Source organism: Myotis brandtii, unplaced genomic scaffold (assembly GCF_000412655.1).
Source record: "Myotis brandtii unplaced genomic scaffold, ASM41265v1 scaffold133, whole genome shotgun sequence".
In the NCBI taxonomy this organism is placed as follows: domain Eukaryota; kingdom Metazoa; phylum Chordata; class Mammalia; order Chiroptera; family Vespertilionidae; genus Myotis; species Myotis brandtii.
This window is the reverse complement of record NW_005354718.1, coordinates 3,684,678-3,698,648: the sequence shown is the minus strand read 5'-3', so window position 1 is coordinate 3,698,648 and position 13,971 is coordinate 3,684,678. Positions and strand designations below refer to the sequence as shown.

Below are 13,971 nucleotides of genomic sequence, written 5' to 3'. Positions count from 1 at the left end.
ATGTGCCCGCAACCAAGGTACATGCCCTTGGCTGGAATCGAACCTGGGACCCTTCAGTTTGCAGGCCGACGCTCTATCCACTGAGCCAAACCCGTTAGGGCGGTAATGTGCAAATTGACCCTAGCAGAAGAACGACTGGGAATGACTGGTCACTATGACACACACTGACCACCAGGGGGCAGATGCTCAATGCAGGAGCTGCCCCCTGGTCAGTGCACTGCTATGGATGTTCAACTGCAGCTTCGGCCCGCTGGCAAATGGACATCGCCCAAGGGATGTATCACTGCCAGCTTAGGCACAATCCCCCGGGGAGCAGGCCTAAGCCAGCAGGTGGACATCCCCCGAGGGGTCCCAGACTTTGAGAGGGCACAGGCTGGGCTGAGGGACCCCCGAGTGCACAAATTTTTGTGCACCGGGCCTCTAGTTTAATTATAAGCTGTTGTAAAGTAGTTACTGTATCTTTTTCTTTAGCAATATGTTGTGCTTAGGATAGTGGTCTGTCTGGGTCAACTGCTATTGACACCATGCTTTCTCTATAGTCTTGCAATCTCAGCTATTTGTAAGTTATATCTCTGTGTTGTAGTGTAATGTTTTTGTAATGTCTAGCTATTACACTGGTATCTGTAATGGAAAGATAAGTAGTTTTTAAAAATATGCAGTGAACAGATTTTGGAACTGAGTTTGTGGGTTCTCCTCCTTTCCAACAAAGCAACAGAATTAATGTATAGGATTAGTAGTGCTACTTGGTGCTGAAATGTTTGTGTTAATTAATTAGCCCTGATATGCTATTTCTTTTGTTTAAGGTTAAATGGAAACCACCCTTGGGAGCTGGATGCCTGTGTAGCCTTTCTATCATATCATTGAATTGCAATGAGTGGAGGAGGAGAGCAGCCAGATATCCTCAGTGTTGGAATCCTTGTCAAAGAAAGATGGAAAGTGGTGAGTATGGATGAGAGAGAGAGCGGGGCGAGGAGAGAGGGAGAGGGAGAGGTAGATTGATTGTCTTGGGGGCAATTTTAGGTATCTTGATAAAAAATAGCATTTTGTTATAGAATCTATACCAGGGGTGGGCAAACTTTTTGACTCGAGGGCCACAATGGGTTCTTAAACTCGGCCAGAGGGCCAGAACAAAAGCATGGATGGAGTGTTTGTGTGAACTAATATAAATTCAAAGTAAACATCATTACATAAAAGGGTACGGTCTTTTTTTTTTTTTAGGCCAGCAAGCAGAAGGAGTTAGGGGCAATCAGGCAGACAGGTAGAGTGGTTAGGGGTGATCAGGCAGGCAGGCAGGCAGGCAAGCAGTTAGGAGCCAGCAGTCCCGGATTGCGAGAGGGATGTCTGACTACCGGTTTAGTCCCCATCCCCCTTCTCCCGTTTGAGTCTGAGTCCCTAGAGACTCGCCCGGATCTGGAGCTCAGAGTCTGAGACTTCATCCTGATTGAAAACGACAACCGCGCCCTAAGCCACCAGCCCGCTTTGCGCGCGCACCACCGCACCTTTGTATTTTCCACACTGCGCCTCCTCTGAGCCTCAGTATGCTGTTGTCTTTCCTTCTAGTTGAAGAGTCTCTCCTCAGCCAGCTTTCCTGTGGTTCTGGGTGATGTCCGTTCAGTCTTTTAGTTGTATTTTTGAAGTGGTTGTTTGCGGCAGCAATCTCCGGTGTTTACCTATGCCGCCATCTTGGTCTCTCTCTGGAACTTTTTTTAAATTCTAAACTCATACCTGAGTTCCTCCTGGTATCTCTTCCCATCATCACCAAATCAGAATAAAGAAGGATTATGGTTTATGTGTACAAAGCAATGAATGGTTACTTAGCAATGCAGGGTGGGACAAAAGGAGGTTTGTAATTGTGAGTACACAAAACACAGTTTATTCTTGCATTATTATTTATTAATTATTGTATTATTTTCCATACGAACAACTGTCAAACTACTTTTCCTCACCCTGTATATATAGTTATCACTTTTGTTTTGCTTGGGGAAAACAAAAAATAATGGAGTGGCCTTCTCTTTGAAGAAGCTTAGTTTCACTATAGAGGGCCAGGACACTGACAATGGAAAGTTGGAAAAGTAATCAACATAAAAGATAAAGAAGCAGGATGGGGTTAATACAAGTGTTATCTGAGGAGGTATTAAGCCTAGTAAAATTATTAAGTGATTAATCAAATAATTCCTGTAGAAATTCAGAAGATAAAGAAATCAACCTAGATAGAGTAATCAGTATTGACCCAGTGGAGAAAGGAGTGGGACTTGAGGTGAGTCCTCTGAGGTGGTGAGGATTCAGGACTCTGTGCCTCCAGTGATGACTTTCTATATTATAGTACATTTAGATGTTTGATAATGTGGTAAAGAGAGACCTAGTTTCAGGAAATGGAAGAAGGCTAATTGCATATTGTTTCTAGCTTGAAGAAACAACATGCACTCCAGTTTAAAACAGTTTTCTGTGTGCCCTTTGAAGCCTGTTCAGTTCCTCAGAAAGGAGGGTAAATGCTGCGGAGAGGGCTTGGCTCTGGCTGCCCTATTTCTACCCCAAACTCCCCACATACACATCTCAGTTAGGTTCCAGATAAGATTTCAACTGGCAAAAATATTTCATGGTTTAAAAAGTCTTCAAATGATTACCTTAGAATTAAAACAACAAATCTGGTTGTTGAGACAAATCTGGTAATTGGACTTTGGCAATTTGTTTTCATGGTGAGTCGGGATGAGAGAGAATGTGAATTACCTGAAACATTTTGTGTTAGAAAGTGTTTTCATAAAGGTTATTGTAAAACTAGATCTCTTTCAGGTATTGTGTTTTTGTGACAGTTCTAATGCTAACTGTAGACCAAATTTTAAAATCAAACAAATCACTTTCAGATATTGTTTTTGTGACAGTTCTAATGCTAACTGTGGATCAAATTTTAAAATAGTTTGTGGCTGAAATAATTTTTTAACTCTTTGTGGATAAATTTGTGGAAAAGGTTCTGATGTTATTTCTAGACATTTCTTCTTGGCATGTCATGGTTAATTTAATAATATTAAGATCTCTTTATAATAAAACAGCAGTAGCAAAATTATATTTAATATCAGAGACTAATTGGTTTCCAGTTAGAATCTTCTAGTAATTTTTTGTGTGTTCTTATTTCTTATGCAGTTGAGGAAGATTGGGGGTGGGGGCTTTGGAGAAATTTACGATGCCTTGGACATGCTTACCAGGGAAAACGTTGCACTGAAGGTAGAATCAGCCCAACAACCAAAACAAGTTCTGAAAATGGAGGTTGCTGTGTTGAAAAAACTACAAGGTAAGTTGTTTTGTATGATATCAAACAATTTATAATTTATTATTTTCTTTCTGAACCTCAGTTACATTCTCTAACTATTAATTAAATATTCTAGTGCCATATTGGTATAAACATACTGAACATATTTCTCTTGGAAATTTTACCACTAGCTAGTAATAGTAGAAAGATTGATTGTTTAGAGTAATTGGACTTTGGCAATTTGTTTTCATGGTGAGTCGGGATGAGAGAGAGTGAATTACCTGAAACATTTTGTGTTAGAAAGTGTTTTCATAAATGTTATTGTAAAACTAGAGGCCTGGTGCACGGGTAGGGTCCCTAGGCCTGGCTGGTGATCAGGGCTGATCGGGGCCTTCTGGCTGCCGGCTAATATAACGGTATGTAAGAAACGTTTTAATAAAAATTTCGTAACTTAATTTTTACAATATCCTGTTACACATAATTATTAATAATGAACTACAACGTTCGCCAGTGACTGATTACTGTAATTGTGTTACATTCATTTCCCTTACGCACCTTACGTGCAGGTGCACCATTTCTCTCCACTAATACTAGCAGCAAATATTTTAGCAGCCGATGACCACGTCACTAGTCTTGGATTGACTTGTTTGGTGTGTGCAACAGGAAATATTTCGCTTTTGGAGAACAAGAAAAACAGGTTTATTTGTGTTATGCTTATTAATTTGTGCAGTTATTCAGTGTCTGGTAAGTTAATGTTCAAGCTACACTTCTAAGTTGTACTTGGTTTTTACTGATGTATTTGAATATTTTAGTCACTTCTAAAACTAAAACACTTGTCTGTAGACCTATTTGCTAGTACTTCTACATTCATTATTATCTAAAGTATGCCTAGTAAATAGAACCATAAAACTTATTAAGAGGTAAAAATATTCTCTGGTGTAAGAGGAAAAAATATTCTGTCCTATGATTTTAACTCTGATCACTAGTAATTCTGCAGTACCTCATGAACCTACCATCAGAAGGTACTTTTTAAAAAGTTAGATTTCCATTATAATCTTAACAAAATTTGATACATATCTAGAATCTTGCAGGTGAGATAGTCAAATCTTAAATTAGATTTTTCCCTAACTTTTTATCATGAAAAATTTCAAATATATAAAAAATAGAGAATCATATAATGAACATTCACATAGTACTCAGTTTCAATAAGTATTAGCATTTGCTCAGTCTTGTTGCATCTAAATCTTACTCCTTTAACATTTTCCCCTACCATGCTGGAGTATTTAAAAAGAAATCCTAGACATATACCATCTATAAATACTTCAGTATGTCTCTCTCATAGATCAGGGCTCCTTTAAAGACAAAGAAGGAGAAGAAGGAAATATTCTTTATTTTATAGAGTCATGAAGTATCAGACAGATAGGGAATTTGTGGGTTTTGGGGGGGCAGTATTTGGAGATATATCAGTATTTGCAGACAGTGCTTTGTCTATGAGAGCTTTGTTGATTTTGTGAATCCATTAAAGTGTATCTATTGGAACATAACACGTGTTAGCCCAGTGATGGCGAACCTATGACATGCGTGTCAGAGGTGACACGCGAACTCATTTTTTTGGTTGATTTTTCTTTGTTAAATGGCATTTAAATATATAAAATAAATATCAAAAATATAAGTCTTTGTTTTACTATGGTTGCAAATATCAAAAAATTTCTATATGTGATACGGCACCAGAGTTAAGTTAGGGTTTTTCAAAATGCTGACACACCGAGCTCAAAAGGTTCGCCATCACTGTGTTAGCCACTTACCCTCACACACATAGAAAAATATGAGAACATATTAAAGGTTGTTTATGTTAAACTTTAGGAAAATTTGGGGGGTCTGTATTATTGGAAAAGTGAAGTAATAAGGCTGTGGAAATGATTCAGGTGACCAGTTTTAAGAATGGATTAGAGGACCTCATTGGAGAGGAAGCCTATGTTCTAGTTTTTCTTTAATTTTACCTTTTAGAACCATTTTAGCATTACAGAAAAATTGAGCAGAAAGTACAGCTTCCCATATTCCCTCCCATCCCCACTTTCCCCTATAATTAACATCTTGCATTAGTGTGGTACATGTTACAATTGGTGAACCAATATTGATACACTGTCATTAACTAAATCCATAATTTACATTAAGGGATTCCTTTTTTATTAACATAAACATAATAGTCAAACAGCTAACAAAATTATTTTACCCTACCTGGTTTGGCTCAGTGGATAGAGCATTAGCCCTCAGACTGAAGGTCGTGGGTTTGATTCCCTATCAGGGCACATACCTAGGTTGTGGGTTCCATCCCCAGTTGGGGCATATAAGGGAGGCAACCAGTTGATGTTTCTTTCTCATATCCATGTTTCTCTTTCTCTTTCTCTCTCCCCCTTCCTCTCTTTCTAAAATCAATAAACATATCCTCCAGTGAGGATTTTAAAAAAAGTATTTAAAAATCACTACTTAAGTCACTGAATGACTAGAAAGTTGTCCTGCCTTTCGGTGCTATTTTAGCCCTCTATGTCATGTTGTGGATGATCAGCATGTCTTATCTCTTGTGTTCTTTCAAACACCAACTTGAATATTACCTTGGATGAGAAGGTGATTAATTAAAGGTTTATTTAATTATTTAAAAAATTATCCTATCAGTGCTTCTCAACCTTCCTAATTCCGCGACCCTTTAATACAGTTCTTCATGTTGTGTTGACCCCCAGCCATAAAATTATTTTCGTTGCTACTTCATAACTGTAATTTTGCTACTGTTATGAATCATAATGTAAATATCTGATATGCTCTATGTGTTTTCCAATGGTCGTGACCCACAGGTTGAGAATCCTCTAAAAGCAAGGGAGGATCCTATTAATAGCAAGAAATAATAAAGTAAATGCCATTGTTTGATAACCAAATAGTTTTATTCTCAGTAGAAGTAGTTGGGAATTAATTTGTTTTGCCCCATATCAGTGCAGAGAAAAACAACATGACCCATAAAAAAGTGATTTTATTCGGACTATCAGGGACTTTTTTGTCCTGAGATATTGATTCTGGGTTTTACTTTTGCCTTGGAGACTGCAGAGCACAGCTCTGAGAGTTGGGAAGAAGGGGTACTATTACAGAAGAGCAACTGTACCTCTTCTGCCTTCCCTGCTTGAAGTCTCCAGCTACTGCTGTGAGGTACGACTACTCCCTTTCCCTAGTCATAAGAATGTAAGATATGTGTAATTTCTTTCCAGTATAAAAGGCTGCCTATGAAAGTTATTCCAAAGTTGCTTGCCCTCGTGAAGGATCATCTGTTCCATCAAAAAGAGTTATACGATCTTTGATAACTCATTTTGTAGAAGAGCATAGTAGTCAAACTACGGGTCCTAAAAGGTTAGGAATAAACTCTTCATTGTATCCTTTAATCTATCATCTGCCCTTTTGTTTGTTTCATCCGGTGCATTTCTCCCCTTAAAGTAATTTTGCTTGCCCTGTATAAGGTTTCATTAAAGAGTGTTAGGAGATCTCTGAGAACTTTATTTGTTCAGTATCTTCACTTTAACATTTACCTAGTTGGGAGATTTAGCATATCTGCTAGCTTGGGGATTTGTCTATTCACTACTCTATTTGAGCCTAGAAAAATGGCACATAGGAACCAGAATAGGTCGAGATTATTTTAAGGAGCAGAGATTCATTTCCTTAAAATAGAATGTAATGTATATATGTGTGTCTTTATATGTACAAACACATGTATTTATATGCTTTTTATATGCACAAAGAAAGTCTGGAATCATATAGAACTCAAGAAGTCATTGGGAATGGTTATGTTTAGGTATTAGAATTAGAGGTACCAGGAAAGGAGAGGATCTTTTACTTTTTTCCTTTATAAATTCTCTTTGGTGCTTAAAAAATGGAAAAGAATAATGTGAACTTTTTTATAGTAAAAATATAATATAAAAATTATAAACATTTCAAAATCCATTCTTACCCTTTATCTTCTCTTTAAATTTCCGAATGCTTAAAAATACATAGTAAATTAATGTAATGTAACTTAATTAAAAAGCTGTTTTGGGTTGTGAACTTACTTTAGAATATCTTATTTGTGGGGAGATCTATAGCAGTGTCTGAGTGCTTACTATGTGCTAGGAACAGTGCTACTGAATATTAGGTTCATTCATACTTGTATTATAATACCTTATATGTTTCTTTTATCTATGCATGTATAAGACCTTCCTCCATTTTGTTTACAACCTTTTAAAGTCTATAAATGTTCACAGTAAAAAAATTTAAAACTCAAATAGAAGAATAAAGTAAAAAGTAAGTTTCTTTTTCTTAGCCCCTCTTTCTCCTCCAAAGTTTAGCATTGTTACTGGTTTCTTGCGTTTTTTCCAGAAACATGCAATACATATTATAAATATACCTATTCACACATTTATATAATCACATAATTATATGCATTGATATATAACCATATCATTATATATGTCATATATATGTCACGTATGACATATATGATGATGTGCTTGTGTGTATCTATAAAATCTTCCTCCATTGCCCTGGCTGGTGTGGCTCAAGTAGGTTGGAGCATTGTCCCATATACCAAAAGCTCATGGGTTTGATTTCCGGTCAGGGCACATATTTCAGTTGTGGGTTAGAACCCTGGATGGGGTACCTAGGGGAGGCAACCAATCCATGTATCTCTCACATCGACGTTTCTCTCTCCCTCTCTTTCTTCCTCCCTCTCTAAAATTAAAATTTAAAAAAATCTCCCTCCCTTACCCATATCCCCCAACAATATGTGGAATCATATGTTACTGTTCTGCAACTTTATGTGACTCCTTAGATTCAGACAGTAAGATTCATTTTCTGTGCACCTTTATGTTCTGCAGCAGGAGTGATCCTTCAAATATATCATTTGGATCATGTCACTCCCCCACCTTTGCTAAAATATTTCAGGGCCTTCCTTTTCTCAGGTAAAGTCTACCCACCTTAACATGGCATGTTTTTTTCAGTTCCTAAACAGTTAATGACCTCTTATTTGCAACTCTGCTTCCTCTGTTTTATGCTTTGGATAATTCCTACTTTCTTTATTCCTTTAAAATAAATTTATAATAGGCCTAGTATTTATAAAAATCCACAGGTAAACTAAGATTTAAAGAAATAAAGCAAAGTACAATTAAGAGCTTCACTTTTTTTCCCTAAGCATGTAATATCCAAAAATATGTATGCTTAAAAAAATGTGATTCTACTAGATTGCCTGTTCCTTTTTCCTAGATAAGATTACTACAGGATTTATTTAAAAATTTTAATTTATAATCAAAGTTATACAAATAGTTTAATCAATCAGTTCTACAAAGCCTGTTATGAAAAACAGTAGTCCAGGTTTTGGTTCCAGATAAGATGGAGTAAGCATACTTCACCCTGTCTCTCCCACTGAATGCAGCTATAAAACCTGGACAGAATGCTTGGAGTGGCTATTTGAGGACTCAAAAAATATATAGTAGGAGGCAGATTGGGGAAGAAGACCAGAATTCAAAGTACCAGTGAACTGGCGGTGAGTTTACCATTTTTTTCTTCCAGTATACCCCCGCCTGAACTTAACATATCCTGAAACTTGGAAGTGAGCATTATTAACTCGGACAGAAAAAGAACCAGGAGAAGTCCTCTAGTTCTGACTCAAGGAGCAGGAAAGGGGTTTCCTAATGCTCAGAGAAAATGTGGCAATCCCACATCTTTTTCTTTTTTCTTCTTTGTTTTCTTTTCTTCATTCTCTTGCACCCTAGGCCTCAAACAATTCTTGGCAGTGACTACAGTGGTCTCAACGGGGTCAGGCAGGAGCCTAAATCTCAGAGGGAGGGGAACCTTCCTCTCAAATTGAAGGAACTATGGTCTTAAGAGAGTGGAGCAAATTCCATTGCTTTTCTTCTCCTTTAGCTCTTCTGTTGCTCACCCTGGACCCTGACTTCTGACACAGTCATGGGAAGTACACAGCAGAGTGTCTGTAATGAAGCCCACCTTTCTGTTGGAAGGCCTAAAAAGGGGAGTCCTAGGGAACCAGAAGATTGCAGGGAAACCACTTAAAGCTGCTTATGGACTGCTGAGCTGACTTCCAAGTTTTGCTTGCGTGAGCCTGATTCTAAACAGCATAAGAAAATGTTGAGCACGGAATTATGGGATAGACCACCCCCCAATCCCTAAACTGGACACTATGTAGGACAGTTATGAAACACTCAACTGAATTGAAATTGGAAACACAATCCACAGAAGACATGTCAGAACTTGAAGTATGAACCCAACTGGGTCAATTACTGGCTTAAAAAAAAACCCCAAAACTCAACAAACATGCGCACTGGGACTTAAATAACAACCAGAGTTTCAACATAATATTAAAAATGTCTCAGCTTAAAAAGAATTGATCAGCTTACAAAGAATCAGAAAAATCTGAACTCACATGGGAAAAGAAAACACAGATCCCAATGCCAACATCACACAGTTGTTAAAATTATATCAAAAAAAAAATTTTTTTAATGTGTTTTTATTGATTTCAGAGAAAGAGGAAGGAAGAGGGAGAGAGAGCTAGAAACACTGACGAGAGAGAACATTGGTCGGTGCCTCCTGCATACCTTTTACTGGGGATTGGGCCCACTACCTGGGCATGTGCCCTGACCGGGAATGGAACTGGCGTCCTCTTGGTGTACAGGACAACACTCAACCACTGAGTCACACCAGCCAGGCTGTCTCAAAGACTTTTAAATCAGCTATAATGACCATGTTCCAGGAATGGGCAGGAAGATAAGTCTTAGCAAAGAAATAGAAGATAGAAAGAACTAAATGTTCCAGGAATGAGTGGAAAGATAAAAAAAAAAAAAGAAGAAAGAAAACTCAGCAAAAATAGAAGATGGAACTGGCGTCCTCTTGGTGTACAGGACAACACTCAACCACTGAGTCACACCAGCCAGGCTGTCTCAAAGACTTTTAAATCAGCTATAATGACCATGTTCCAGGAATGGGCAGGAAGATAAGTCTTAGCAAAGAAATAGAAGATAGAAAGAACTAAATGTTCCAGGAATGAGTGGAAAGATAAAAAAAAAAAAAGAAGAAAGAAAACTCAGCAAAGAAATAGAAGATAAACAAGAACTAAATGAAAATTTAGAACTGAGAAATATAATAATAGAAATTTAAAAATTGCTGGGTGGGCTCAATAGAGTGGACATGACAGATGAAAGAATCAGTGAACTTGAAAATAGATCAATAGAAATTATCCATTCGGAAACTTAAAAACAAAACAAAAAACCCATAGGCTTATGCAGCACTTAAGCCAAAAATACTTTGTACACCTAATTGAAAAAAAAAGAAAAAAGAAATCCAGTTGGAACAACAACAAAATGAAGATTAAAAATAAATAAATAGTCTTGGGGACCTATGACACTATCATAAGGTCTAACATTTATGTCATCAGAAACCCTGAATTAGAAGAGAATGAGTGTGGTTCAGCAAAACTATTCAAAGAAATAGTGGCATATAGATTGCAAAGGAAGAAATAAGACTGTCCCTATTTGCAAATGGCATGATTGACGTCATGCCCAAGGAATCCACACATAATTTTCTAGAATAAATGAGTTTAGCAGGTGATTCAAGGTCATCCACAAAAAGCAATCATACGTCTATATGTTAATGGTAAACAATTGAAATTTTTATTTAAAAAAATTTACAATAGCTCCCCAAAATGAAATACTTAGATTTAAAGTTAATAAAATATGTATCTCTATGCTGAAAACTATATACCCTGATTAAAAATAATCAAAGAACATTTAAATGGAAATACATATCATATTCATGAATTGGAAGATTCACTATAAAGACATTCATTCTCCCCAAACTGATCTATAGATTTAACACATCATCAATAAATATCCCAATAGCACTGTTTGTAGTTATAGAGAAACTGATTCTAAAATTTCTATAGAAAGGTCAAGGACCTGGAATAGCCAGAACAGTTTTGAAAATGAAATATGTTAGAAAAACCAAACTACATGAATTAAAACTCAGTACAAAGCTACCATTATCAAGACTGTGGTATTAGCAAAGAGATAGGCATATAGATCACTGAAATAGAATAGAAATTCCAGAAATAGAACCACACAAATATGGCCAATAATTTTTTACAAAGTTTCTAAGTGAAAAAAGAATATTCTTTTCAATAAGAGGTGTTGGAACATTGGACATCCACATACAAAAATAATGCACTTTGCCTGGCCGACATGGCTCAGTGGTTGAGCGTTGCCCTGTGAACTGGAATGTCAGTTTGATTCCTGTTCAGGGCACATGTCAGGGTTTTGGGTTTGACCCCCAGTGTGGGTCATGCAGGAGGCAGCCAATCAATGACTCTCTCTCATCATTGATGTTTCTCTCTCCCACTCCCTCTCCCTTCTTCTCTGAAATCAATAAAAATATATTTAAAAAATAATAGTGCACCTTGACCTTAACCACATAAGTTATACAAAAATGAACTTAAAATGTACTACACATCTACATGTGAAAGATAAAGCTATTCAGCTTTTAGAAGAAAAACATTTAAATGATAGAATTTTCTTTGATGGTTATCTAGAAAGATGAGTTTGGAAACTTCCTTCTGCTATCTTCCTTCAGCTCCTGGTGAGCTACTTAGAAACGAAGGGATTGTTAGATGGGCTTTCTCATGAGAGCTGGAAGGAGCCTTTGTATTTTGATTTCCTGGTGGAATTATTTTTCCTGTGGACTTGGTGTAGAGGACACCCCTTTTAAAAAAAATATGTATATGTTTTTATTTATTTTAGAGAGGGAGGAAGGAGCAGGAGAGAGGGATGGGGAGAGAAAGAGAGAGAGAAAGGGAAAGGAAGGAAAGAAGGAAGGAAGGAAGGAAGGAAGGAAGGAAGGAGAAGGAAGGAAGGAGAAGGAAGGAAGGAAGGAAGGAAGGAAGGAAGGAAGGAGAAGGAAAGGAAGGAAGGAAGGAAGGGAGGGAGGGAGTGAGGAAAAGGAAGGGAGGAAAAGGAAGGGAAGGGAAGAGAAGAAAGAAAAAAAAGAAAAGAAGAGAAGAGAAAAGAGAAAAAAGAAAAGAAAGACCTACTGGGGATAAGCCTGCAAATCGGGCAAGTACCTTGACTGGGAATAGATCTGGTGGCCTCTTGGTTCATGGGTGGACTTTCAACCACTGAGCCACACCAGGCCCTTCTTTTTGTATCACTGTCAAGTTAACTCAATGAAGCTCAAGCTCTATGATGCATTTTATTTTATCTTTTCTTTTTTTAATCCTCACCTGAGGATATTTTTCCATTGCTTTTTACAGAGTGGAAGAGAGAGGGAAAGACAGAGAGAAATACCGATGTGAGAGAAACACATCGATTGGTTGCCTCCTACACTTGCCGACCAGGGCCTGGGCCGTGGAGGAGCCTGCAACCAAGTAAGTGCCCTTGACCAGATTCCAACTAGGGACCCTTTGGTCCATAGGCCAACGCTCTATCCACTGAACCAAACTGTCTAGGGCTATTTTATCTATTGTTGAAAGTATTACAGATGTCTCCTTTATTGTTGTTGTTTTTTCCCATTGATTTTCCCTCCACCCTGCACCCGCCCCTCCCAGGCCTTCACAACACTATTGTCTGTGTCCATGGGCTTTGCATATATGCATATAAGTTCCCCATTAATCACTCCCCTCTCCTCCCCCCCCAAATCCCTCACCCCTGACTTCCCTCTGAAATTCGTCAATCTGTTCCATGCTTCTATGTCTCTGGATCTGATGTATTTTAATCCAACTAATGTATTGATTTCTCTGTAATGCTTATTCTTTGTTCTTATAAGCTATCATTTGATCTTATTGTCTATATTAGTCTTATAATATGTTCATTTCTTTCAATAATGTTGTAAAGTCTTTGAGAACAGGGCCTAGATTTATATTTTTCTGTCTCCCATGGTGTAGATATTTCATGAGTTGGTATTATTCGGGTGGGTGTGGTTTCTTTGTTTTTGGTGGAGAGTAGGTAAATATCTGGAGTAAATACAGATGGGCAAGGAAGCTAACACTGGTTTTGTGGTGTCCTTATCAGGATGGTAGTCCATCTTTTTAGAATCTCAGTGTTTGCTAATTTGTAAATGACCTGGAATTTGTTCTTTGAATTCTAGAGCATTGCTGCTAGTGGATTTGGGATTGTTTCAGCTCAGCTTTTCACTTTATTGCTAAACTAGAGGCCCGGTGCACAAAAATTTGTGCACTCGGGGGGGGGGGTCCCTCAGTCCTGCCTATGCCCTCTTGCAGTCTGGGACCCCTCAGAGGATGTCCACCTTCTGGCTTAGGCCCGCTCCCTGGGGGATCGGGCCCAAGCTGGCAGTCAGACATCCCTCTGGCAGCCCGGCAGCCTTTGGGGGGTGTCCACTTGCCAGCAGGGAGCAGAAGCAAGGAATGAGATCAGGACAAGACTAGCAGCAAGCGTGAATGCATGATGACATCCATACTATGCTGGATAGAGTTCGATAAATGTTTCCTGCTGAATCTAAGGGTGAGAGTGAGGTGGGCTTGAGTCTGTAGGTGAGAGTTAAGTTGCAGCAGTATTATGGAGGGGAATATAGTGGCAGGGAACTAGAGGGCCTTCAAGTATTTTGGAGAACATAGAGGCAAAGGATTCTAGGGAAATACTCTATGAGATAGTGATGTCCTAGGCCAGGGGATGGGCAACCTTTTTGTGAGTGCGTGC

The 13,971-nt window shown here is 38.1% G+C and overlaps 1 protein-coding gene across 3 annotated transcripts in view; it reads left to right on the top strand.

Moving 5' to 3' along the window:
• The first annotated feature begins 806 nt into the window (after positions 1-806).
• TTBK2 (tau tubulin kinase 2) overlaps positions 807-13,971 on the top strand; it is a 115,936-nt gene continuing 102,771 nt past the window's right edge. For 2 of the 3 annotated variants that reach the window (XM_014534844.1, XM_005860316.2), the window contains exons 1-2: positions 807-939; positions 3,139-3,286. In XM_014534844.1, coding sequence (XP_014390330.1) covers positions 871-939; positions 3,139-3,286 — 217 coding nt within the window. In that variant the 5' untranslated portion in view covers positions 807-870. Of the gene's footprint in view, positions 940-3,138; positions 3,287-8,687; positions 8,799-13,971 lie in introns of those variants that run through there. The other variant, XM_014534845.1, reaches the window with a different exon arrangement.